The sequence below is a fragment of the Saimiri boliviensis genome, chromosome 3 (assembly GCF_048565385.1).
Source record: "Saimiri boliviensis isolate mSaiBol1 chromosome 3, mSaiBol1.pri, whole genome shotgun sequence".
NCBI lineage: Eukaryota > Metazoa > Chordata > Mammalia > Primates > Cebidae > Saimiri > Saimiri boliviensis.
The window spans coordinates 149538176-149563697 of NC_133451.1; the positions used below are offsets into that span (position 1 = coordinate 149538176).

A 25522-nucleotide genomic window follows, 5' to 3' on the forward strand; every position below is an offset into this window, starting at 1 on the left:
GCACAATGGCTCACGCCTGTAATCCCAGCACTTTGGGAGGCTGAGGCGGGTTGATCACCTGAGGTCAGGAGTTCGAGACCAGCCTGGCCAACACAGTGAAACCTCGTCTGCACTAAAAATACAAAAAATTAGCTGGGCATGGTGGTGGGCACCTGTAATCCCAGCTATTGGAAGGCTGAGGCAGGAGAATCACTTGAACCCGGGAGGCAAAGCTTGCAGTGAGCCGAGATCACGCCATCGCACTCCAGCCTGGGCAACAAAAGCGAAACTCCATCTCAAGAAAAAAAAAAAAAAAAGAAACATATATGTAACCAAGCCATCACTCAACAGTGAGGCAAGATAAAGGTGCACTCAGATATGTGAAGTCTCAAAACTTTACCAAACATTTGCCCTCTCTCAGGAAGCTTCTGAAGGGCATGCTCCACCAAAATAAGAAAGCAAGCCAATAAATAAGAAAACAGGAGGTCCAGGAAATCCAAATTAGGAGAGTATAAGGGAAATTTCTAGGATGGTGACAGGAAGTCCCAGGATAGCAGCTGTGCAGCAAGCGCCAAGAGCATCCCGCAGCTCAGAGCGAAAAGAGGAGAACTCAGGCAGAAATGACTCCAAGACAGAAAAACGTATTACTAGATTACCTAACGCATTCGAATTTAACAAAAGGAGATTTCAGTTCTGCTGAAAAAGAGTTGAGAATGAAACTAAGTAAGCAAAGAAATAGAGACAATTATTAACCCTAGGGAAAAAAAATTGCACAGAAAGGAAATGTAACCACTGTATACTATTTGGCTCTGCTTTCAACATTATTTACTTAATCACAATAATATAAACATTGGCTATTGATTTACCTCAACAGAGTGATATATTGTAACTGGAAGGATGAGGTAAGGAAAAGAGGAAGGAGCATGAAATTATCTCTTCCATAAAAAGAAGCCAGCTGCCAATGTCTAAAATTTGTGAATCAATAAATAGTGAAAGTATAACGTTTAGAAATACAGAAGTAAATACCCATAGTAGTAGTCAAAAGGGGTTATCTCTAGGGATAGACAGAGGGTGAGAGGAAGTAGGGACAAGGAAGAGTTATTTATTGTCATAAAAACCTGTAATCCCACTTTATTTTCAGATCACGTATATGTATTACTCTGATAAAAATAAACATTAATTTTGAGGTGTGGGACATGCTGGCTCCAAACCAATACTTTCCACTTGACATAACCATCAGGATTCAAAGATAATTGAAATGATAATGATTTCTCATCATGTAGTTCAATGTTATTTAAAACCAAGTCTACATACCTCTTACAATTATCTTGTGTACTCTCAGTAGTATTCACCCCACACTTTCAAGCCTAGGGAGTCGTCTGTAAAACCCTCTTTGGAGCAAGTGGGTAATCAAGAGACCAATGCTATCATCTCAAGGACCATGGCCTGCCAAAATTGATTCAAGATGTAATAAAAAGCCTGACTAGTCCAATCATCATTAAAGAATGCAAATCCTATAATTTAAAAATTTTCCACAAGAAAAACATCAGGCCCAGATTATTTTAAGGCAAGTTCTACACAACCTTGAAGGAACACACTCTTCCAATCTTATTAAAATTCTCTGAGAAAATAGAACAGGATGCTTCCTCCAACTCATTTGAGACTAGGTTCATCTGTAGCAAAATGAGACAAGAACAATACAAGAAAGGCAAAGCATAGGCCAATCTCACTCAGAAACATGAAGAAAAAATCCCAAGATATTAACAAAAGAACCCAATGCCATATCAGTAGTGAAGGATGAAATGTTTTTTAAAGCACCTATTTTGGGGGATGAAATATAAAGGAAGCCCTAGCGTTCTGCAGCAGGCAAGTTCACGGTGTTTATGGTGGAACATTCTGTGTGGGTCCGAAAAAACAAGGAAGGCAAGCTGATCAAAAACATGGTGCATCCATGTGAGCTGGAAAGTTTTCTCATTCTTGCAGGTTTCTGGTTTTAAGAAATGGTTCATGGAGAAACCAGTAGAAGATTAATACTGATCTCCCTCTGTTGTGAAATAAGGAAGAAAGAATAAAAATAGAAAATTGTGGTGTAACTAATCCAACTTCAGACTATTGTGGTCTCACAAGGCTCCAGGGGGCCTCTTTGACCCAGCAGCCATGCTTGGGAGACACGGCAGTCCCTCCTGAGACCCCAGCATTTTCTGTAAATATGCCCTGCTGAATTAGTCATAGATGAGGGCAGAGACTTCGTGCACCGAACCCTTTAAACTTTATGGATTCTGAGAATGGTCTTGGCTGTGAAGAGTGCCTTGTCATAACCAGATGTTGCACATGGACTTAGTCTTCTCCATACCCCTTCCCCCTAGTCAGGAATTCTATCTCTATGGCAGGCAGAGAGCCATGAAGGGTGGAAGACGCATTACTCACTGTGCCCGAAATACTCTCTCAAACTCTGGTGATCCAGTGACTGCTGGGGGCATAACTTTGTATTTTAATCTTGCCTTTCCAACTTGTAAAGCAAAATAACCTGCAAGTAAAGGGAAATGTTGCATTAAAGATGGGGCACATCATTATCATCAGTGAAATGCAAATTTAAATCACGATTAGATCGTACTACATACCTATTAGAATGTCTAAAATTAAAAAGACAGATGATACCAATTAAAAAAGACAGGAGACAATATGAGAGCAATTGGAACTCTCATACTTTGCTGGTGAGAATGTAAAATGGTCCAACCACTTTGAAAAACAGTTTGGAAGGGAGTCTTTTAGTTAGACATACCACAAATGTATAACCCAGTCATTCCACTCATAGGTATTTCCCTAAGAGAAATGAAACCCTATGTCCATAGAGTAGGGGCCAAAGCCCTTGGCCCCATGGAGGTTCAGTGAAAATCACTGATGTGAGGCAGATTAATTAACAGAAGTTAAACTACACATATTCATTTCATATGTATACATACGAGCCTTGAGCCTTCAGAACAAAGACCCAGCCCCACAGTGAGGTACAGCACTTCATATGCCATCTTTTCTTCTTTTTTTTTTTTTTTTTAATTTGTCATTCAGGCTGGAGTGCAGTGGTGGGATCTCAGCTCACTGCAACCTCCATCTCTCAGTGATTCCCCTGCCTTAACCTCCCAGGTAGCTGGAATTACAGGTGTTCACCAAGCCCAGCTAATTTTTTCATTTTTAGTAGAGATGGGGTTTCACCATGTTGGCCAGGCTGGTCTTAAATTCTTGACCTCAGGTGATCCCCCGACCTTGGCCTCCCAAAGTGCTGGGATTACAGGTGTGAGCCATCATGACTGGCTCCATATGTAATTTTAGGGTCACAGAAATATGAAAGGAAAATAAATCTCAGGACCTCAAAATCACTAAGCCAAGGGAAAAGTCAAGCTGAGAACTACAGCAAGCAAACTTGTATCCCATTTTACTTCCTAAATAAGATAACTACCAAGCACAATTTGCCCACAAGGAAAAGCTTATCTTCACAGGTGCTGGACAGAAAGTTATCCCTCTGCTCACCTGAGACAAACACATATCTGATTGCTTCCTCCGCCCTATTGTTTATGTAAAAATGCAGATTCGCTGAGCCAGACTAAATTGTGTATTCAGTGAAAGGCTTATCAAGGACTCAAAAGAATGCAACCTTTATCTCTTCTCTACCTATGACCTGGAAGCCCCTTCTTGGAGTTGTCCTGCCTTACCTGGACCAAACCAATGTACATCTTACACATAGTGATTGATGTCTCATATCCCTCTAAAATGTATAAAAGCAAGCTGTACCCAGACCACCTTGGGCACACGTCATCAGGACCTCCTGAGGCTGTGTCACAGGCATGTCCTTAACCTTGACAAAGTAAACTTTCTAAATCGGTTGAGACCTATCAGATATTTTGAGTTCACAGAAACAACGCAGGCTCACAACACAGCCAAGAAAAGCAGCTTATGGGGCTGAGCGCAGTGGTTCACACCTGTAATCTCAGCACTTTAGGAGGCCAAGGGGGGCGGATCACCTGAGGTTAGGAGTTGAAGACCAGCCTGGTCAACATGGTGAAACCCTGTCTCTACTAAAATACAAAAAATTAGCCAGACATGTTGGCACACACCCGTAGTCCCTAGCTATTCAAGAGGCCGAGGGAGGGGAATTGCTTGAACGCTGGAGGCCGAGATTGCAGTGAGCCAAGACTGCGCCATTGCACTCCAGCCTGGGTGACATAGCAAGACTTCATCTCAAACAAAAACAAAAACAAAGCTTATGGTGTAAGTCAGGGTTTTAGTGGCAAGACAGGATATGGGAGGGGAAGAAGAGGAGGCTCAGCCGGCAAAGGGGATCATGTTATGCAGATGAAATCTCACAGATAGCAGCCCTCAGAGAAAATAGATGGTAAGTGTTTCTTCTAGATCTTTTTTTTTTTTTTTTTTTTTTTTGAGACGGAGTTTCGCTTTTGTTACCCAGGCTGGAGTGCAATGGTGCGATCTTGGCTCACCGCAACCTCCGCCTCCTGGGTTCAGGCAATTCTCCTGCCTCAGCCTCCTGAGTAGCTGAGATTACAGGCACGCGCCACCATGCCCAGCTAATTTTTTGTATTTTTAGTAGAGACGGGGTTTCACCATGTTGGCCAGGATGGTCTCGATCTCTTGACCTCGCGATCCACCCGCCTCGGCCTCCCAAAGTGCTGGGATTACAGGCGTGAGCCACCGCGCCCGGCCCTCTTCCAGATCTTTACAGGTGTCAGACTCCATTACTCTCCCCAGATCTGGACAAGGGAAGGCCTGGCTGCATTAATGGAGATTCTCCGCAATGCACAGTTCCCCCAGAAAAGACAGCTTCACAGTGCCACTTCAAACTCTGTCAAAGAAATACATCTTGGAGTAAAATATTTTTATTTCCTTCAGGACACAGAATTGTACACAAATATGCACAGCAGCTTGATTTGTAATAGCCAAAAACTAGGAACAACTCTGTGATGGCTAATTTTATGCAACCACTTGGCTAGCATATGGCGCCTAGTTGTCTGGTCAAACACCAGCCAAGATGTTGCTCTGAAGGTACTTTTTAGATGTGATTAATATTGAAATCAACTGACTTCAAGTAAAGCAGATGATCCTACTTAATGTGAATGGGCCTCATCCAGTCAGCTGAAGGCCCTAGGAGGTAAGACTGAGCTCCCCCAAAGAGAAAGGACTTCTGCCTCCAGACTGCCTTCAACTCCAGATTGTAACATCAACTTTTGCCTACCAGACTTTCCTGCAGATTTCAGACTTGCCAGCCCCCACAATTGTGTGAGCCGATTCTTCAGAATAATTCTCCGTGTGTATGTCTATGTGTGAGTGTGGGTATTGATTCTGTTTCTCTGGAGAACCCTGACTCATATGAGTGTCCATCAACAAGTGAGTAGATAAATAAATCATGATATAGCCCTACAATGGGATACTACTTAACGGTAAGAAAAAGGAATAAATGATTGATATCCCAAAAAAATGATTGAATCTCAAAATAATTATGATGAATGAAAGCAAGGATTTTTTTTTAAAAAAAGAATACTACTGTATATTTCACTTATATAAAATTCTTTTCTTTTTTTTTTTTTTTTTTTTTTTTTTTTTGAGACAGTCTTGCTCTGTCACCAGACGCCAGGCTGGAGTGCAGTGGCGCAATCTCGGCTCACTGCAACCTCCACCTCCTGGGTTCAAGCAGTTCTCCTGCTCAGCCTCCCGAGTAGCTGGGACTACAGGCTCATGCCACCATGCCCAGCTAATTTTTGTATTTTTTAGTAGAGACGAGGTTTCACCCTGTTGGCCAGGATGGTCTCAATTTCTTGACCTCGTGATTTGCCTGCCTTGGCCTCCCAAATTGCTGGGATTACAGGGATGAGCCACTGTGCCCAGCTCACTTACATAAAATTCTCAAAGTGCTAATGAATCTATAGTGACATAAACATTGCCTGGAGATGAGGAGGCCAGGAGGGAGGGGCTGCTAAAGAGAGCAAAGACCACCTTGTGGCCATGAAGCAGATCATCCAGAGACAGAACTCTTTTTTTTTTTTTTTTTTTTTTTTTTTTGAGACGGAGTTTCGCTCTTGTTACCCAGGCTGGAGTGCAATGGCGCGATCTCGGCTCACCGCAACCTCCGCCTCCTGGGTTCAGGCAATTCTCCTGCCTCAGCCTCCTGAGTAGCTGGGATTACAGGCACGTGCCACCATGCCCAGCTAATTTTTTGTATTTTTAGTAGAGACGGGGTTTCACCATGTTGACCAGGTTGGTCTCGATCGAGACAGAACTCTTTATCTGAGGAGTTTAGGAGTAATTAGACTTCCCTATATCTAAAGCTGGTCCAGGCTTCTTTCCCCAAAATTTATATGTAACTAGAATTTCTCTACATCTATACATCTCCGGGATGCATGCATGATGAAGCTCATTGTACAACTTGCTGACATTACAACACCAAAATGTCTACAAGTGTAATCATTTATCATGACATATGTGGCTAATATGGTCCAAATTACCCTTAAGCTCTTGCTTTAAGATCCATAAACACCCCTAAGGAAAATCCTCCCTGGCATGCTCCGTCTTCTTGCTGAGGCACCCTGCTGCATTCTTCTGCAGCTTTCTCTCAATCTAATAAAACTTTCCTTTACAAACCTATACTGTTGTCAGTAAATTCTTATTCCCTGCGGGCCAACCACTTTCCATTGCTAGGGCTCTGACACCCTGCCCAGCAGGTACAAGAAAACTTCTGGGGATGATGGCTCCCTGCCTGTCTAAGTTTCTCTGTTATAAAATGGTATGACTTTCTTCTCCTTCACTTCATTAGATAATCAATTCTGATGCCTGAGACCACCTTCACTTTGTGATGAGTTCTGTGGACTTCTTTCACTTTCACATCCACACTTCCTCCTGTGTCAGTTTTTGAACCGTCAGTAGGTCTTGCCTCCTGTCCTTTTCACCCCATAATAAACTGGCATTGAGACAGAGCAAGGAACACTCTTAGGGGCCTGCCAGCCCCCTCAGGCATGGAAATAAAGAAAAACGAGTTCCTTCAAGGGAAATTCCAGGCAACTCGCTAGCCTTCAGACCTAAATGAGAAGGTAATAATAGTTTAAGTAACAGTCACCCAAATAAGATAGAGTTACAAAATGTTCGGTTGCCTGCTGAAACTAAAGAAAACATCTTAACATAGGTTCTTGAGTTGTTTCTCAGAAACCAGGACCCCTACCCAGATGGAAAATGCTGACCACTGTGAGGACTGAATTCTGACCACTATTCCCCATTCTAAATTTCTTCCTGAGGGGCCTGCAGAGAATCACACACACAGGTTAAACCTTGTGAAAGGAAAATAAATCTTGGGACCCCCAAATCACTAAGCCAAAGGGGAAAGTCAAGCTGGGAACTGCACTGGACAAAATAGCTACAAAGATTTTTTTTTTTTTTAAGACAGAGTTTCACTGTATTACCCAGGCTGGAGTGCAGTGGCATAATCCTAGCTCACCGCAACCTCTGCCTCCCGGGTTCAAGCAATTTTCCTGCCTCAGCTTCCTGAATAGCTGGGATTACAGGCATGTGCCACCATGCCCAGCTAATATTTTGTATTTTTAGTAGAGCTAGGGTTTCGCCATGTTGGCTAGGCTGGTCTCAAATTCCTGACCACAAGTGATCTGCCCACCTTGGCCTCTCAAAGTGCTGAGATTACAGGTGTGAGCCACTGCACCCGACCCCAGATTTAAAAAAAAAAAAAAAAAAGTTTCATATCTTCCTCACAAGTTACCCACAAGGAAATTCCTTGTGGACAAAGGACAGACAGAACTCAAAGTGATTCCTCTGCTCACTTACGTACATATTTGATTGCTTCTTTTGATTCAGTAAAAGGCTAATCAGAAACTCAAAAGAATGTCTCCTATCTACCTATGACCTGATGCCCCTCCACACTTTGAGTTGTCTCGCCTTTCTGGACTGAACCAATGTACATCTGACATATATGGATTGATGTCTCATGCCTCCCTAAAATGTATAAAACCAGGCTGTGCCCTGACCACCTTGGGCACCTGTTGTCAGGACCCCCCAGGCTGTGTCACGGGCACATCCTTAACCTTGGCAAAATAATTTTTCTAAATTGATTGAAACTTGTCTCACATACTTTTTGATTTAGAACCTTAATATTTCTGCTGACCCCAAGTTTTTAGGCAAAGCTTTGCTTTCTTAACCAATTGCAAACCAAAGAATCTCTGTATCCACCTATGACCTATAAGCCCCTCTGTCAAGATATCCTGCCTTTTGGGGCCAAACCAAGGTATAACCTTCATGTATTGATTTATTATGATTTTCCTATACCTCCTGCTTTCCTGAAATGCACCCTTGCCTTTAAAAACTCTTGCTTGTGCCAGGAGTGGTTGCTCACACCTGTAATCCAGCATTCTGGGAGGCTGAGGTGGGAGGATTACTTGAGACTAGGAGATCAAGACCAGCCTGGGTAACATAATGTGACCCTGTCCCTATAAAACAAATAAATTTTAAAAACCCATCTAGGTGTGGTGGCTCACACCTGTAATCTACAGCATTTTAGGAGGCCGAGGTGGGAGGATTGCTGGAGCCCAGGAGTTTGAGACCAGCCTGGATAACATAGTGAGACCCCATGTCTACAGAATAAAAATACAAAAATTAACCAGGTGTGGTGATGGTCCTAGCTACTCAGGAGGCTGAGTAAGCAGGATTGCTTAAGCCTGGGAGGACAAGGTTGCAGTAAGCAAGGATCACTGCACTCCAGCCTGGGTGACAGAGCGAGACCGTGTTTCAAATAATAGTAATAGCATAAATAAAATGGTAAAACCCTTGCTTGAAAGCCATTGGGGATTTAAGGTCTTAGGCGTTAGCACCTAGTTCTCCTTGCTTGGCACACTCAATCAATGCCCCACTTTCTGTCACTGCAAATCCTGGTGCTTATGTTTGTTTCTGTGTGCTGGGCGAATGGACTCACCCATGTTCAATTGGTTGACAGCATCTGTTATTTCCCTTCAGTTGTCTCCCACATTATCCCCTTGTCTGACTGGTTTTAGTACCTCAATATCTGTTTCCTACATGCTAATGTTTTAAAAATGAGTTTCTTTTAAAATTCCACACCAAGTATGTAGCTTCGGTCTCTCCCTGCGTTAGAGAAGTGGGGGCAGTGTGTTTCCTACTGAACAGGACACGATCTGCCCTCTCACAAGAAGTCTGTCAATGTTGATCCTGGTGTAGCAAGGACTCTCAAAGCAGACTCTTGACTTCCCCTCTGCTCCCTTCTGCAACAAATAAGCTGTTGTTTAGGATTTAAACATTGTCACTGAATATCTAAAGTGTGCAGTGGCTCACGCCTGTAATCCCAGCACTCTGAGAGGCCAAGGCAAGAAGATCACTTGAGGTCAAGAGCTTGTGACCATCCTGGCCAACATGGTGAAACCCCACCTCTACTAAAAATACAAAAATTTGCTGGGTATGGTGGCACATACCTATAGTCCCAGCTATCCGGGAGGCTGAGGCAGGAAATTCACTGGAACCTGGGAGGCAGAGATTGCAGTGAGCTGAGATTGCACCACTGCACTCCTGCCTGAGACTCCAAGTCAAAAAACAAACAAACAAAAAAAACAACAAAAAAAATTGTGTAAATGCTTAGGATTAGAGTTTTTCTCATTCATACTGCAGGCTAAGAGAGCACAGTGGAAAGAAGGAATGTACGGGATGGGTCCTGACCGTCTCCAACCCTGGGCTCCATCTCTCCAGGACAGCCTGATCCCAGGCCAATAACTCATGGGATCAGCTAGTGCCCAAAAAAAGGGGATTTGTCCATTGAGGGGGAAATAAGGAGTGGCCACTCTGCACCTGCTGTTACCATGGCTTCTAACTTGCTTCACAACCTTGCAGAAAACACTTGGCAAATCTTCTTGTTTCCACCTATAAAACGGAAATAATGAAAGATAGATGCTCCTAGATTTATGAATTAGTAATGCACAAGAGCCTAGAGCTTCAAAATGAGGCTGTGAGTAAGCGAGCCTTAAAAGTGCTATCTTTTCTTAGGTGAATGGCATCCGGTGGGCATTGTTTATGACACTAGCAAGTGTGAGGAATGAGCTTCAGTCAATGGAAGAGGTGCTGAGATAGCCCACCTACTCCCAACCCAGCCCCAGGAAAGAGGATTCAGCTGGGCTCAGCTCCAGCCCCAAGGGATAGAAGCCCTTCTGTTCTCTCAGGCCAGGGGCCTCAGGGAGACCACAGCTATTTTTGGAATAATGTGATGAGAGTAGGGCCAGGTGCTGTGGCACCTTGGGAGGCTGAGGTGGGTGGATCACCTGAGGTCAAAAGTTCAACATCAGCCTGACCAACATAGTGAAACCCCATCTCTACTAAAAATACAAAAGTTAGCCAGGTGCAGTGGCACATGCCTGTAATCCCAGCTACTCAAGAGGCTGAGGCAGGAGAATCGCTTGAACCCAGAGGTTCCAGTGAGCCGAAATTACACCACTGCCCTCCAGCCTAGGTCAGAATGAGACTCCATCTCAAAACAAAACAAAACAAAACAAAACAAAAAACAGGAAAAAAAAATTAGCCAGGCGTGGTGGCACACCTGTAGTTCCAGTTACTCAGGAGACTGAGGCAGGAGAATTGCTTGACTCTGAGAGGCGGAGGCTGCAGTGAGCTGAGATCACACCACTGTGATACAGCCTGGGCGGCAGAGCCTGACTCTGTCTCAAAATAAATAAATAAATAAATAATTTTTAAAATGTATATATATATATATATATATATATATATATATATATGATGAATACATGATGAGAGTGGGGTGCTATTTCATCTTCTTTTCTGTAGAGTTTCAACTTTATTTCCCTTCTTATGAGTTGACCAAAACCTCTTGAGAAGAATCTCCCTCAGTTTTGCCTGTCCCTCCTCTTTCCCTAGCTGCCTCCAGAGATGCACATATGTTGAGGAGAGTGAATTGAGACCCTTTTAAACCAAAAATAAAATCCTAAGCCCCCAAACAACTGAACAGACCCCCTCTTGGCCAAAACAACCCCAGAGAGACCTGAAAAACTGGATTCCCCTGCCTGAGGGGAAGGGGGTAGGACACACCTGGTTGTGCCCCTCCCTTTGGAGTTTAAGTACAACTGCCCAGGATTAAGGTTGAAATGGGGACTAACACAGTGGACTGCAGCAAGAAGACACCGAATTGTATACAAGCCCTAAGGCCTTGCAAGGAAAGGGTTAAGTCATGCCCTACAAACCATCAAACCTTACCAGGCCAGTTTGTTTTCAATTAACCCAGTATGTGGCTTACTTTCCAATCTGACTCTGGTATAGCATCACATGACTGACCTCTTTATCTTTTTTTTTTTTTTTTTGAGATGGGGCATCACTGTCACACAGTCTGGAGTGCAGTGGGATGATCTTGGCTCACTGTAACGCATGGGCTCAAGCACTTCTCACACCTCAGCCTCCCGAGTAGCTAGGATTACAGGTGAGCACCACCACACTTGGCTAATTTTTTGTGTTTTTAATAGAGACAGCATTTCGTCATGTTGTCCAGACTAGTCTTGAACTCCTGGGCTCAAGCGATCTGCCCACCTTGGTCACCCAAAGTGCTTCATTACAGCATGAAAACACCACACCCGGCCACTTCCTTCTCTTAATATAAGCATTTCTTTGTGCTGAATTCAAGTCTTCAAAGTTTTACTCTTTGAACCAACTGCAGATTCGAGAATCTGAGTCCACTTATAACCCATAAGCCCCCTGCTTCAAAATATCCCACATTTTTGGGCCGAACCAGTAGATACCCTCCACATATTAATTTACGTCTTTGCTTGTAATTTCTGCCTCCCTAAAATGTATCAACCCAAACTGTAACCCAGTTACCTTGGGACCACCCACTGAAGGCTTCTTGGGTTTGTGTTTTCTCTGAGCCACAGTCACTCACATCGGCTCAGAATAATCTTCTTTAGAAGACTTCACAGAATTTGGTATTTCTGTTAACCCCCCTGAAGGAAACCAGAATATTTTACACCTCAGAATATGACTGAACTAAACAAGTGGCCTCAAGACCCTTATGACCTTTCCACTGCCTCCTGTCTCAACCCGTGGTCTCTACCAAGGCACAGGATGTGGCTGGGTAGTCCTCTGAAGCTCCCTTATCTACCTAAAAACCGGACTCCCTAACACAAGCACAATTGCCTGACCTCTCCTCCCTCAGAGCTCATTACCTTATGTGGAAAAGAAGACGGAGGAGGCCAGGTGTGGTGACTCATGCCTGTAATCCCAGCACTTTGGGAGGCTGAGGTGAGCCTCCCAAAGTGCTGGGATTACAGGTCACAAGGTCACGAGTTTGAGACCAGCCTGACCAATATGGTGAAACCCCGTCTCAACCAAAAATACAAAAATTAGCTAGGCGTGGTGGCGCGTTCCTGCAATCCCAGCTACTCGGGAGGCTGAGGCAGGAGAATTGCTTGAACCCAGGAGACGGAGGTTGCAGTGAGCTGAGATCACACCATTGCATTCCAGCCTGGGTAACAAGAGCGAAACTCTGTCTCAAAAAAAAAAAAAAAAGCAACAGACCTTAATGTTAGTCCAAACTGTGCCATTTTGTAAGCCCCCTGCCGTTTCACAGATCGTGGTCAGAATGAAACATTCCATGGGGGTTCAGGCCCTGGGAAACATCCTTCCCAGCCACCTGACCACAAGGCACAGGGGCATCCTTATCATACCCTGCCAAGCAAAGACCCAACTAAGGGAACATCCCTATCATATCCTGCTGGACAAAGGGCCCAAGGAACATCCCTGGCCAAACCACCTGACCATAGGAACATCTTATCAATATCCTCCAGGGCAGCAAGCCACACTGCCCAAACCCCTCCCGCCCATATCTATACATATCCCAGCCCGTAAGCAGTGGGGGGCTCTGGCGTTAAGCTGGTCCCCTGCCTCCACAGGTTTTTGCAATATACCTGAGTTGTTTTAAAGCCTCTCTCTCTCTCTCTCTCTTTCTTTAACCCTCATCTTCCCTTTAAAAAGCCTAACACTTAAGACATTTTTGTAGCAATACGACACCAAATTCCAGCCTGAATCTAGTAGAGCATCAAATGACAGATAGTAGGCCTTGAAAGAAATTGAAGTATTTTACCCTAAAATATATTCGTCATATTCTGAAATAGTCCTGCAAAATTGTCTCTTACAAAAAAAGTCTACATTCAGCAGAAAATCTCTTTCCCTTTTCAGGTCTTTTCTCTGATCCAGGAGAGAACTAACAGAGTCTGGCACCTTTTTTAAGTCTCATAAGAAACATTTACAACCTATTCTTTCCAAACCCTGGTACCTGGAAGCTTCATCTGCATAGTAAGAACCTTGGCCCCACAACCCCTTAACTCAGACACTCCCTTCTGCGGATTTGAGGTCTGTAGATAAACTCTATTAGTCAACTGCCAATCAGAAAATCTTTAAGTCTGCCTATGACCTGGAAGCCCATGCCCCACTTCCAGTTGTCCCACCTTTGGGGACCAAACCAACATACATCTGATATGAATTGCCTGATGTCTTATGTCTCCCTAAAACGCATAAAACTAATCTGTAGCCCGACCCCTTTGGGCACATGTTCTTTTTTTTTTTTTTTTTTTTTTTTTTTTTGAGACGGAGTCTCGCTCTTGTTGCCCAGGCTGGAGTGCAATGGCGCGATCTCGGCTCACCGCAACCTCCGCCTCCTGGGTTCAGGCAATTCTCCTGCCTCAGCCTCCTGAGTAGCTAGGATTATAGGCACGTGCCACCATGCCCAGCTAATTTTTTGTATTTTTAGTAGAGACGGGGTTTCACCACGCTGACCAGGATGGTCTCGATCTCTCGACCTCGTGATCCACCCGCCTCGGCCTCCCAAAGTGCTGGGATTACAAGCTTGAGCCACCGCGCCCGGCGGGCACATGTTCTTAGGATCTCCTGGGGCTGTGTCACCAGCTACTGGTCACTCATGTTTGGCTCAGAATAAATCCTTTCAAATATTTTACAGAGTTCAACTATTTTCATCAACACCTTATTTTTATTTTATTTTATTTTTTTGAGATGGAGTCTCACTGTCTCCAGGCTGGAGTGCAGAGGCGCAATCTCAGCTCGCTGCAACCTCCACCTCCGGGGTTCAAGCTATTCTCCTGCCTCAGCCTCCTGAGTAGCTGGGGACTACAGGTGCATGCCACTACTCCAAGCTAATTTTTGTATTTTTAGCAGAGATGGGGTTTTACCTTGTTGGTCAGGACGGTCTCAATGGCTTGACCTCGTGATCCGTCGGCCTTGTCCTCCCCAAGTGCTGGGATTACAGGCGTGAGCCACCACACCCGGCCCTAATACCTCATCATGAAACATTCCCTGTTCACCAGGAATCATCATTCACCCAGTCTCCTCTCCTCTCTCTCCCCACCTACCCCCGTCTCCATCCAGCCTCCTGACATTCTGGCCCCGTTCACACAATCCCCTGCACGAGCAGCAAATAGGGAGGATGAGCCCCTCTGCCAGCCTTGGGGCATCTGTGGACCCGCTCCTGGGCCCTCTGCAGGCCTAGGATAAAGGCACATGCAGGTTTGGTAGCACCTGTGAGTTAGGATGGGTCACCTTAGACCTGTTAAGTTAGATTTAGCCTAAAGCTACCTTGTGACATATTTTAACTTCGGCCTAAAGGTTCCTCCATACATCGTGTACTATACGCTTCCGTTTTCTGGAAGGCACTTTCCTTTTTCTGTCCATAAATCTAACACGTGGCAGCCGCAGAGTCTCTCCAAACCTATTCCAGTTCCTCATGCCCAACTGTGAATTGTTCTTTGCTCAATTAAACTCAGTTAAATGTAATTTGTCTAGGGTTTTTCTTTTAGCAGATCTAAGTGATTCTTTAATTAGAAACAAATACCCTGCTCTCTTCCACGACAGCTTGTGAATCAAACCACAGAACGTGTGTCTGAAGGTTTAAGATCTCCATACAATCACAAAACAGGCTGGCTAGACGTTAGCATGCAGGGAGGCCGGGACTGGATCCTTAGCTGTGAGGCCTTCCTGCTTCTGGCTGTTTGTGTAACCTGAGCAGTCTACAGTACAGCCCTATTTCCTGGTACAGGCAGACTTGGAAATATAAAGAAATACGCATGCTTGGTTAAGAAGTCTTGCTCTCTTGTGCTCAAACCCCTTTCCCCAGCTGACACTGTAGGTAAGATAACATGAATTGAGCAAATATGAGTCCCATGGAGTAAAAGCCCTCTATTTAACCAGGCAGTCAGGATATATTGAATAATCCTAGTGGGAAGTCGTTTTAAAACTTAGAGCTAATTACTTAATCTAAAGCTCATATTTCTGAAGGTTTTTTCAATCTGATAATCATACCACCATAGGCAGTTTATTTAAGAAAACACATTAATTAAAACATCAGCGTTCAGGAAATCACAACGAGGTTTAGAAGCAGGAACGTTACCTTTAGAACACTGGTAATTAATATTCACACCACTTCCTGCAGGTAAGCAGGCTACTAATAATGCTCATTTGAATGGCTTGTGGGTCATAACCACAGATGATGCAGCATCGCGAGCTGTGAGGCCCACAGCGTTCCACTTGGGAGAACTAACCTCTGGAATGTTCTCCGTCTCTGCTTGCCCCTGGGAAGGAGGGGCGCAGGCGGCACGGGTGACCCTCTGGAGACTGTGCTCTGAGGACCCAGAGCCACCTGCAAGGGCGAGTAGGAAGCAAAACACCGGACCCATCTCCCTCTCTCCCTCCCTCTCAATCTCTCTCCCGCCAGCCCCGTCTCACACGCACACACACACACGAACTTCCCATGCCTCTTACTTTGCTGACAGGCCGAGAGAACAGACACAGCAGCCAGCAGGATCGAGTTCCCGGCCATCTTTCTCACAGAACTATTTGTAGAGCGCAGGGGAAGATAAGAGGCTCTTCTTGACTTTGAGTGCTGACCTTCCTTATCAGGTTAACAAAGTTGGGGAAGGGGGGGAAAAAGGCTGATTCAAGCGGCTGAATGACCTTTGCTCTGGAGCAGAAGTCAGGAAGGCAGGCAGTGCTGGGGCTGCCGGTCACAGATCTTTATGGGGCTGGGAGTTGCTTCCTGCGTTTGTGTGAAGCGTCTCCCACGGCCAGCGGGCAGGGCTGCAGCTCACCGGGAACCAGGCCTTCAGCCGCAGCGCCACAGCTAGTTAGCTATCTTCTCTGCCAATGCACAGACTCTCTGGATCCCGTTCATTCCCACGCCCTTCCCTCCCCGGGCCTTGCCTAGACCTTTCTCACTTCCTGTGGAAAAAGTTAGAAGGAAGCATTTCCTTAATCCCGTTGAAATTCTAAATGTTAATTTAAGCCAATTTTAATTTATCCACGCTATGAATGACCGACTTAGGATTTGAACCCAGTCTAGCAGATTCCACTTGTGCCTTATCTCCTGCACCAGGCTGCCTCTCACTGTCACCCTGAGACTCTCTAATGATAATCTTACTTTTTTTTTTTTTTTTTTAAGCAGAGTCTTGATCTGTCACCCAGTCTGGAGTGTACTGGCACAATCATAGCTCACGGCAGCCTCCAACTCTTGGCCTCAGTGATCCTCCTGCCTCAGCCTCCCAAGTGGTTAGGACTACAACCACAAGTCACTGTGCCTAATCAATTTTTTGTTTGTTTTGTTTTGTTTTTTTGAGACGAAGTTTTGCTCTGCCACCAGGCTGGAGTGCAGTGGCACAACTCAGCTCACTGCAACCTCTGCCTCAGCCTCCTGAGTGCCTGCCACTACTCCCAGCTAATTTTTGTATTTTTAGTAGAGACGGGGGTTTCATCATATTGGTCAGGCTGGTCTCGAACTCCTGATATTGTGATGCACCCGCCTCAGCCTCCCAAAGTGCTGGGATTACAGGCATGAGCCACCACACCCAGCGCCCAGCCGTTTTTTAAAAAATAAACCAGGATACATGTTTTTGAGGAAAGAAATGGACCAATATTTAAGTGGAACCTCTAGTAGGAAACGGCACATATGGTCACCACACCTGCCGGAGGCCTTGACACTGTCAGACAAAGTCACAGGCCACCCAGATAGAGAACAGGCCTCCACAGCTGGGGGCTTCTTCTGTAGAATCCATTTCTCACAGCCTCCTCCCCTCTGTCAACACAATTGTTTTGCTCTTTAAAGATGCAGTTTATATCTGCAATCCCAACACTTTGGGAGGCCGAGATGGGCAAATGCCTTGAGCTCAGGAGTTTCTGACCAGTCCGGGTAACACGGCAAATCCCCATCTCTAAAAAAAATACAAAAATTAGCAGGGCATGGTGGCACGTGCCTGTAGTCCCAGCTACGTGGGCTGAGGCAAGGGGATTGCTTGAACCCAGGAGCCTGAGACTGCAGTGAGCCAAGATCATTCTACTGCACTGCAGCCTGGGTGATAAAGTAAGAAAATAAATAATAAAAATTGGCTGGGTGTGGTGGCTCATGCCTGTAATCCCAGCACTTTGAGAGACTGACATGGGCAGATCACCTGAGGTTGGGAGTTTGAGACCAACCTGACCAACATGGAGAAACCCTATTTCTACTAAAAATACAAAATTCGCCAGGTGTGGTGGTGCGCGCCTGTAATCCCAGCTACTTGGGAGCCTGAGGCAGGAGAATTGCTTGAACCCGGGAGGAGGAAGTTTCAGTGAGCCGAGATCGTGCCATTGCATTCTAGCCTGGGCAACAAGAGTGAAACTCCATCTAATAATAATAATAACAATAATAACAAAGATACAGTTTTATGCATCTTTACAAAGCTGGGGGCCTTTCCTCAACTCATCCTACAGCACGTTTAGAGGGTATATCTTGACTCAAGCTGCTGTAACAAAGATACCATAGATTGGGTGGCTTACAATAGAAATTTATTCCTCACAGTCCTGAAGGCTGGGAAGTCCAAGATGACAGTGCTGGCTGATCAAGTTCCTGGTGAGGGCCCTCTTCCTGGGACCCTTGCAGAAGAATACCTTCTTTCTGGAGAGAGAGGAAGAGCAAGCTTCCTGGTCACTTCTTTTTTTTTTTTTTTTTTTGAGACAGAGTTTCGCTCTTGTTACCCAGGCTGGAGTGCAATGGTGCAATCTCGGCTCACTGCAACCTCTGCATCCTGGGTTCAGGCAATTCTCCTGCCTCAGCCTCCTGAGTGGCTGGGATTACAGGCACACACCACCATGCCCAGCTAATTTTTTGTATTTTTAGTAGAGACGGGGTTTCACCTTGTTGACCAGGATGGTCTCGATCTCTTGACCTCGTGATCTGCCCACCTCGGCCTCCCAAAGTGCTGGGATTGTAAGCTTGGACCACCGCGCCCGGCCCTGGTCACTTCTTATAAGGGCACACATCCCATTATGGGGACCTATGCTCATAACCTCACCTATAGCTAATTATCTGCCAAATGCCTGATACCATCACACTGGGGGCTAGGACCTCAACGTATGAATTGCAGAGGGGACACAGACATTCAGTCCCTAGTGGAGAGCTCCCAGTGCCTGCTGGGCAGGGCAGTTGCTTCAGCCTCACGCAAACCCGACAGTTTAATGACACAACCTCGGGCCTCTCTGAGCCTCTGTTTGATGAGATGGGGCCAATAAGAGCTGAAGAGAAGTGTAAACGATATAGTCCTATTCCAAGGATTAAATCAGTTAATACTTACAGAGCACTTAAAACACCACCTGGTATATAAAAGAGTGTTCTGTGAGTTTGCAAAATAAGCACAGAAAGTATCTAGACAAGTACTCGGTATATAATGTACCTAAGGTTAAAAGATACTTTCAGAGGTAAAAATCATGCCTTTCATACAATATAAAACGAAAACATATCAAAATTTTTAGGTAACTCATTCATCAGGGAACCGGTAAGATGTTATAACCAGTTCAAAGGAGAATTCAAGGAAGTATATACAGGGAAGAGGGAATGACAAAATTAATTTATAAATAGTTGCAAGCCAGGTCTGCTCGAAGTTTCTTGTTGGTCTTCAGGCTTCCTCAGCTGTTTGCTCTTGAAATCACTGACAACTAAGATTAGATAAGAAGACAGAGCCCAGAAGCCAGAGCAGCACCAAAACATTCTTGTGCACTGGGTTTGATTGTTTGGGGCTTCAGTACACGGCAGAGATTCTAAACTGCAAACTAGCTGCCCTGAACCATATCACCATCTACTAAAACAACCTCCCAAAAAACACATCTCAAAGGAGAGGTCTACATTAGGCCTGTGGGCCAGCAGAGGCTCTCAAAGTCAGAGAACTGCTCGGTATGAGAGGAACAGCATCCCGAGGAGCTGGGCAGAGAAATGTGGTCCTGGCTGATGGGGACAACTTTTGGGTGTTTGTGACTGTTACTCTGAGAAAGTCTTGAGTACACCTGTACTAGTCAACTGATTTAAAAACGATGACTTCCTAGTTTCTGAACAAATCCTGAGGACTGACTCTTCCCAGCCATTCTTAGTCCCCCAAATCCAGATCCTAAGAGATGGTTGACACAAAGTAAAAAAAAAACAATCAATCAATCAATCAATCAATAAAACCTCAAGTGCTTCAAAACCCCATGCATCTACTTTAACATAAAGTAGATGTACTTCGTTGTCACTATATGTAGTTATTGCCTCTAGGAAAGTATAAAAGAATGGAGCATTGGATAATGAAATGTTTATCGCCCTCTGCAGTGATAAAATTTCCAGGTGACCCTCAGCTGCAATATAGCATTAACAAAAACTCACAAAAATTAGTTTCTCTGTATGGTTTCCCTGGATTGGTTGAAGAGAAATGACATTTTCCCTGTATGTTGTTCCCATGTATCCTTCTAGTATGTTTCAGTCATTATATTTTTATGTGAAAAGGAAAATGAGAGGACAAACAGTGTATTGGTAATTGCTATGGTCTGAATGTTTGTCCTCTCTAAAACTCATGTTAAAATTTAACTGCCATTATAATGGTATTAAATGGTATTGAAAGGTAGGACAATAAGAAATGATTAGGCCATGAGAGCTCTGCTCTCATGAAGGGATTAAAGTTGTTATCATAGGAGTAGGTGGTTATAAACTTGAGCTTGGCCCTCTCTTGCCCCCTCCCTCTCTTACCCTTTGGGATGACACAGTACAAAGGTCCTCACCAGATGCCAGCACCTTGATATTGAACCTCCTAACCTCCTGACTTCCTAACTGTGAGAAATAAATTTCTTTTCTTTCTAAGTTACCCAGTGTGTGCTATTCTGTTATAGCAGCAACATGGAATAAGGTAGTAATAATAGTAAGATGTTTTAAAAATGTTTTTATTGTCTATGTAAACTCAAACCTAAAAGAGTTTCTGAGGACTTCAGTTATTACCGAATCATTGTTACCAAAATTATACTCTAGGTAAGGTGAAACAGAGAGGCCAAGATTTGATCACATAAAAACAAACCTGAACCATGTGAATGAACTGCTTTCATGAAATGTAAACTCTAAATGTAACTCTTTCAGTATAATGTTGGTAACAGATGAAAAAAATGAGATATTAAACTGTGGAAATATTTTTCCTCTGCTGGGCACAGTGGCTCATGTCTGTCATTCCAGCACTTTGGGAGACCAAGGTGGGTGGATCAACTGAGGTCAGGAGTTCAAGACCAGCCTAGTCAGCATTGTAAAACCCCATCTCTACTAAAAATACAAAAATTAGCCAGGCATGGTGGTGCACATCTGGAATCCCAGCTACTCAGGAGGTTGAGGTATGAGAATCGCTTGAACCCAGGAGGTGGAGGTTGTAGTGAGCGTAGATGGTGCACTGCACTCCAGCCTGGGTGACAGAGCAAGACTCCATCTCAAAAAAAAAAAAAAAAAAAAAAAAAAAGGTTTTCCTCAAACCAATTGCACCCCCCCACCAATTATTCCTTAGTCCCATCCTCTCCATTCACTTGCTACCTTCCAAAAATGACAGCTCATCATCCAGGTTTCTGCTGAGTATTACAGCAGGCTGTCCTCACTGCCAACAGGCCAGGTGGCAGAGAGAGGTAGAAAATACACCTCTTTCCCAGGAACGATCAGAGTGATCATGATATCAATGATCACGTAACTCTCCATGTACCCAGAGTTCATTGCATTACCTTGCTAGAAGTCCTGACTAGTTGAAGAACCTAGTAAGTACACAGCAGTTTTTTTTGCATTGTGTTTTGTTTTGCTTTGCTTTGAGATAGGGTCTTACTCCATCATGCTGGCTGGAGTGCAATAACGTAATCATGGCTTACTGCAGCCTTGACTACCGGGCTCAAGCAACCCTCCCACCTCAGTCTCCTGAGAAACTGGGTTTAATAGTGGCTTTAACACAGTAAATTTTTAAGCAAAGCTCAGACAAACGCAATTTGAAATTATGCCCCATTTTGCAACATGTTGCAAAAATTTAGGAAATTGTAGTAATCCTACAGAATATTTTCTCCCCTTTCGAAACCATAGCATTTTGCTCTGTAACCCTGAGTGTGAAGAACCAAGCTAAAGAGGGCAAAGGGATTTTTATTCCCATTGAGGAGACTTTACCCCCGAATAGATAGGGCAAAGGGTTATAGTTGAATACCAGCAACCTTCCTGCAGAAACTGCCCACGACCCAATACCAGTAACGACATATCAAAAGCTCAAAGATAGAGACAGAAAAAGAGCAGAAGAGTAAGGAAAATAAAGATACCAATGTAGTGTAGGAAAAAAGAGTACAAGGTTTGAGCTAGTGATCTAAGCTCCTATTTCTGTGTCGTGATGGGCAAGTTGCTAAACTTCCTGGACATATGTATTTTTTTTTTATTTTCTTTTTCTTTCTTTCTTTTTTTTTTTCTTTTTCTTTCTTTTTTTTTTTTTTTTTTTTTTGAGACAGAGTTTCACTCTTGTTGCCCAGTCTGGAGTGCAATGGCGTGATCTTGGCTCACTACAACTTCTGCTTCCCGGATTCAAGTGATTCTCCTGCCTCAGCATCCAGAATAGCTGGGATTACAGGCATGCACCACCATGCCCGGCTAATTTTGCATTTTTAGTAGAGATGGGGTTTCTCCATTTCAGTCAACCTGGTCTTGAACACCTGGCCTAAGGTGATCTGCCCACCTCGGCCTCCCAAAGTGCTGGGATTACAAGCCTGAGCCACCACGCCTGGCTGGACATGTGTTTTCAAAGGGAGATAATACTGACTTTGCAGGTTCCTCTGATTAATAAATGAAGTCATGTGAGGGAGCAAACAGCACAGAACCAGGCATGATTCTGGCTGTCCACACATGTCACCACCCTGCCCATTCTCTCTGCAGCCCTGATGCCCTCCAACCCTGAGTGAGGGCAGAAGAAACTAGGCCTATTTGTTGAAAAGGCCATGTTACAAAGCAACAGATGATCTTAGAATGCCATTATAATTTCTGAGACAGCACAGATTTCCCAGAAGAATAGAAACAGAGCATTTGAAATGCTTTAAAATGGCTTTTGACAGTAATAGAGGGTCTCAACCTGAGTTGTCTTAAGTTTGCATAAGGCTTAGCAGAGGATAAAATAAAGCAGGATCTAGAGATCGGTGAGGAGAAATGAAGTCCTCATTCTCAACAGCTCTCAGCACATGCAGCCCTACCCCCACACACAGTCACACTCACACACACAAACACACAGCCAGATTCACACACATTCCTACACACACACACACACACTCACACACACTCGTGCACTCACACATTCACATTCACTCACATGCACACATTCAAAACACACATTCACATATACTACACTCATGTTCCAAAAGGGGATTTGTAAGCTGAATGGTTAGCCGTCAGAACACATATTTTCACAAAAATAATATTATGGCTGGCGCCGTGGCTCATGCCTGTAATCTAGCACTTTGGGAGGCCGAGGTGGGTGGGTCAATTGAGGTCAGGAGTTCAGGACCAGCCTGGCCAACATGGTGAAACCCCGTCTCTACTAAAAATATGAAAGTTAGCTGGGCATGGTGGTGAGCACCTGTGGTCTCAACTACTCTACTCGGGAGGCTGAGGCAGGAGAATAGCTTGAACCCAGGAGGCGGAGTTTATAGTGAGTTGAAATCACACCACTGCACCGCAGCCTGGACGACAGAGCCAGACTCTGTCTCAAAAGATAATATTATAAATGGTGGCCATGTTTCCAGGTTACCACCCATGAAACAAAATTTTTTTCTTTGGTTTTGAACCCATAAATTAGGTAACATACCGCATATTGGCAATTAAGTAACAACAAAAAGAACTGTTGGTTTACCTTTTTCATGGAATCACTACAAAACATTTTAACGGAATCACACTTGTATTAGATGCTTTAAAACAGGGTCACTGGCATAAAGCTGCCCTGGCTCCTGTAGGCCGTGTTCAGAGCCCAGCGGATGAACTTGCTCCAGCAGAGCAGCAAGAGACAGGACAGCCTGGAGCCCACAGGGCTGAGGTGCTCTGGAGGAGCCCAGGGCTGCTGAGAGGGCCTCACTCCAATGAGGGACCAAAATCCAGTCAACAGAAGATGCTATGCTAGGCCCTGTGCCAACCACAGGACAGAATTATCTCAACTAATCTGCATAGTCCAACAGTAAAGTGCATATATCATTCCCATTTTTCAGATGGAGAAACTGAGGCTGAGAGGTTAGTGACTAGTCCAGAGTCAGTACAACCCAGTCCTGCTGCCCTAGAGCCTCTGCTCTGAACTTTGGCTGCATGTTGGAATCATGTGGGTAGGGGTCATTAAAAAATACAGAACTGAGAGTGGGACATCTGGCTGCGGAGCAGTAACCTGCATTGCGCCAGAGATGAGAAAGAGAATTAAATATGGGTGATGTTGAGAAAGGCAAGAAGATTTTCATTCAGAAGTGCGGCCAGTGCCATACTGCGTAAAAGGGAGGCAAGCACAAGACTGGGCCTAATCTCCACCATCTCTTCTGGCAGAAGACACGTCAGGCCGTTGGATTCTCTTATACTGATGCCAATAAGAACAAAGGCATCGGCCGGGCGCGGTGGCTCAAGCCTGTAATCCCAGCACTTTGGGAGGCCGAGGCGGGTGGATCACGAGGTCGAGAGATCGAGACCATCCTGGTCAACATGGTGAAACCCCGTCTCTACTAAAAATACAAAAAATTAGCTGGGCATGATGGCACGTGCCTGTAATCTCAGCTACTCAGGAGGCTGAGGCAGGAGAATTGCTTGAACCCAGGAGGCGGAGGTTGTGGTGAGCCGAGATCGCGCCATTGCACTCCAGCCTGGGTAACAAGAGCGAAACTCCGTCTCAAAAAAAAAAAAAAAAAAAAAAAAAAAGAACAAAGGCATCACTTTGGGAGAGAATGGAGTATTTGGAGAATCCCAAGTACGTTTCTGGAAGAAAAATGATCTTTGCCAGCATTAAGAAGAAGGTAAAAAGGGCAGACTTGATAGCTTATCTCAAAAAAGCTACTAATGAATAATAATTGGCCACTGCCTTATTGATTACAACAAATGTCTCATGTGTATCATACTCTAATAGATCTTGTACACTGGAATTCAGATCATGAATGACCAACAGAATATTTTGTTGGGCAGTCCTAATTTAAAATGAAGATTGGCTTGTGGTTAAAGGAATATGTTCAGTTTTTGAATTTTAATAGTAATTCCAATTCAGTAAATGCAATCACTGTTTACCCCTTCCAAAGATATGATTAGACTTTGTTAGTAATGTTCAGCTTTTCACAAAGATGATGAGTGCCATCTTAAAACTTACTAGAGATTGGTTTTATATTTAGATTTATATAACTGGTTATGTGAATATATTTAAATATTGGGGAAATTCCTTCACTGTCTCAGAACCAATCAAGATTCACCTGTGTTTGTGTTCAGTTGCTTTTAAAGGCAAGGGTTGAAGATAAATAAGGTAGCAATGTCTACTTTTTGTATTTTTGGCCTTAACTATGCCAATCTGATTAGAATTATCTGTATTTAAAATGGTTTCTTTTACTTATTGAAAGGCACTCTAGTGTGGTTTATGTGTAGTATCAAAGATTATTTAACACCTCTCACATTTTATAGATGATCTATAAGGTCATATGCTTTTACAATAGTAGCAAGTTAAACTTCTTCACTCTTGAATTCTTTACAATCTAAGTCAAACTAAGTTATAATTTAGGATTGTCTTTAAACAGTCATTCAGAAACATAAAAGTGTGGAACTGCTGTGTATTTGTAACTGAGAATAGTGCTTTTGCAAATTTAAGAGGATTAAAGTAGAGGAGATATACACACATTTTAATTTATTTTTATTTTACTTTTTTTTTTTAAAGACGGGGTTTCACCATGTTGGTCAGCCTGGTCTTGAACTCCCGACCTCAGGTGATCCTCCTGCCTTGGCCTCCGAACTGCTTGGATTACAAGCATGAGCCACCACGCCCCATCTTATTTTTATTTCTTTGAGAGATGGGGTTTCTCCACGTTGGCCAGGCTGGTCTCAAACTCCTGATCTCAGGTGATCTGCCCACCTCAGCCTCCCAAAGTGCTGGGATTACAGGCATGAGCCATCGCGCCCAGCCTACACACATTTTTAAATTATGTTAAAATT

The 25522-nt window shown here is 44.2% G+C and overlaps 1 protein-coding gene across 5 annotated transcripts in view; it reads right to left on the bottom strand.

The window, feature by feature from the left end:
* MGST2 (microsomal glutathione S-transferase 2) overlaps window positions 1–25522 on the bottom strand; it is a 49690-nt gene that overhangs the window by 22136 nt on the left and 2032 nt on the right. For 2 of the 5 annotated variants that reach the window (XM_074396898.1, XM_010338654.3), the window contains exon 3: window positions 2407–2506. In XM_074396898.1, coding sequence (XP_074252999.1) covers window positions 2407–2459 — 53 coding nt within the window. In that variant the 5' untranslated portion in view covers window positions 2460–2506. Of the gene's footprint in view, window positions 1–2406; window positions 2507–15810; window positions 16413–25522 lie in introns of those variants that run through there. The other 3 variants (XM_039479049.2, XM_003928031.3, XM_039479048.2) reach the window with 3 other exon arrangements.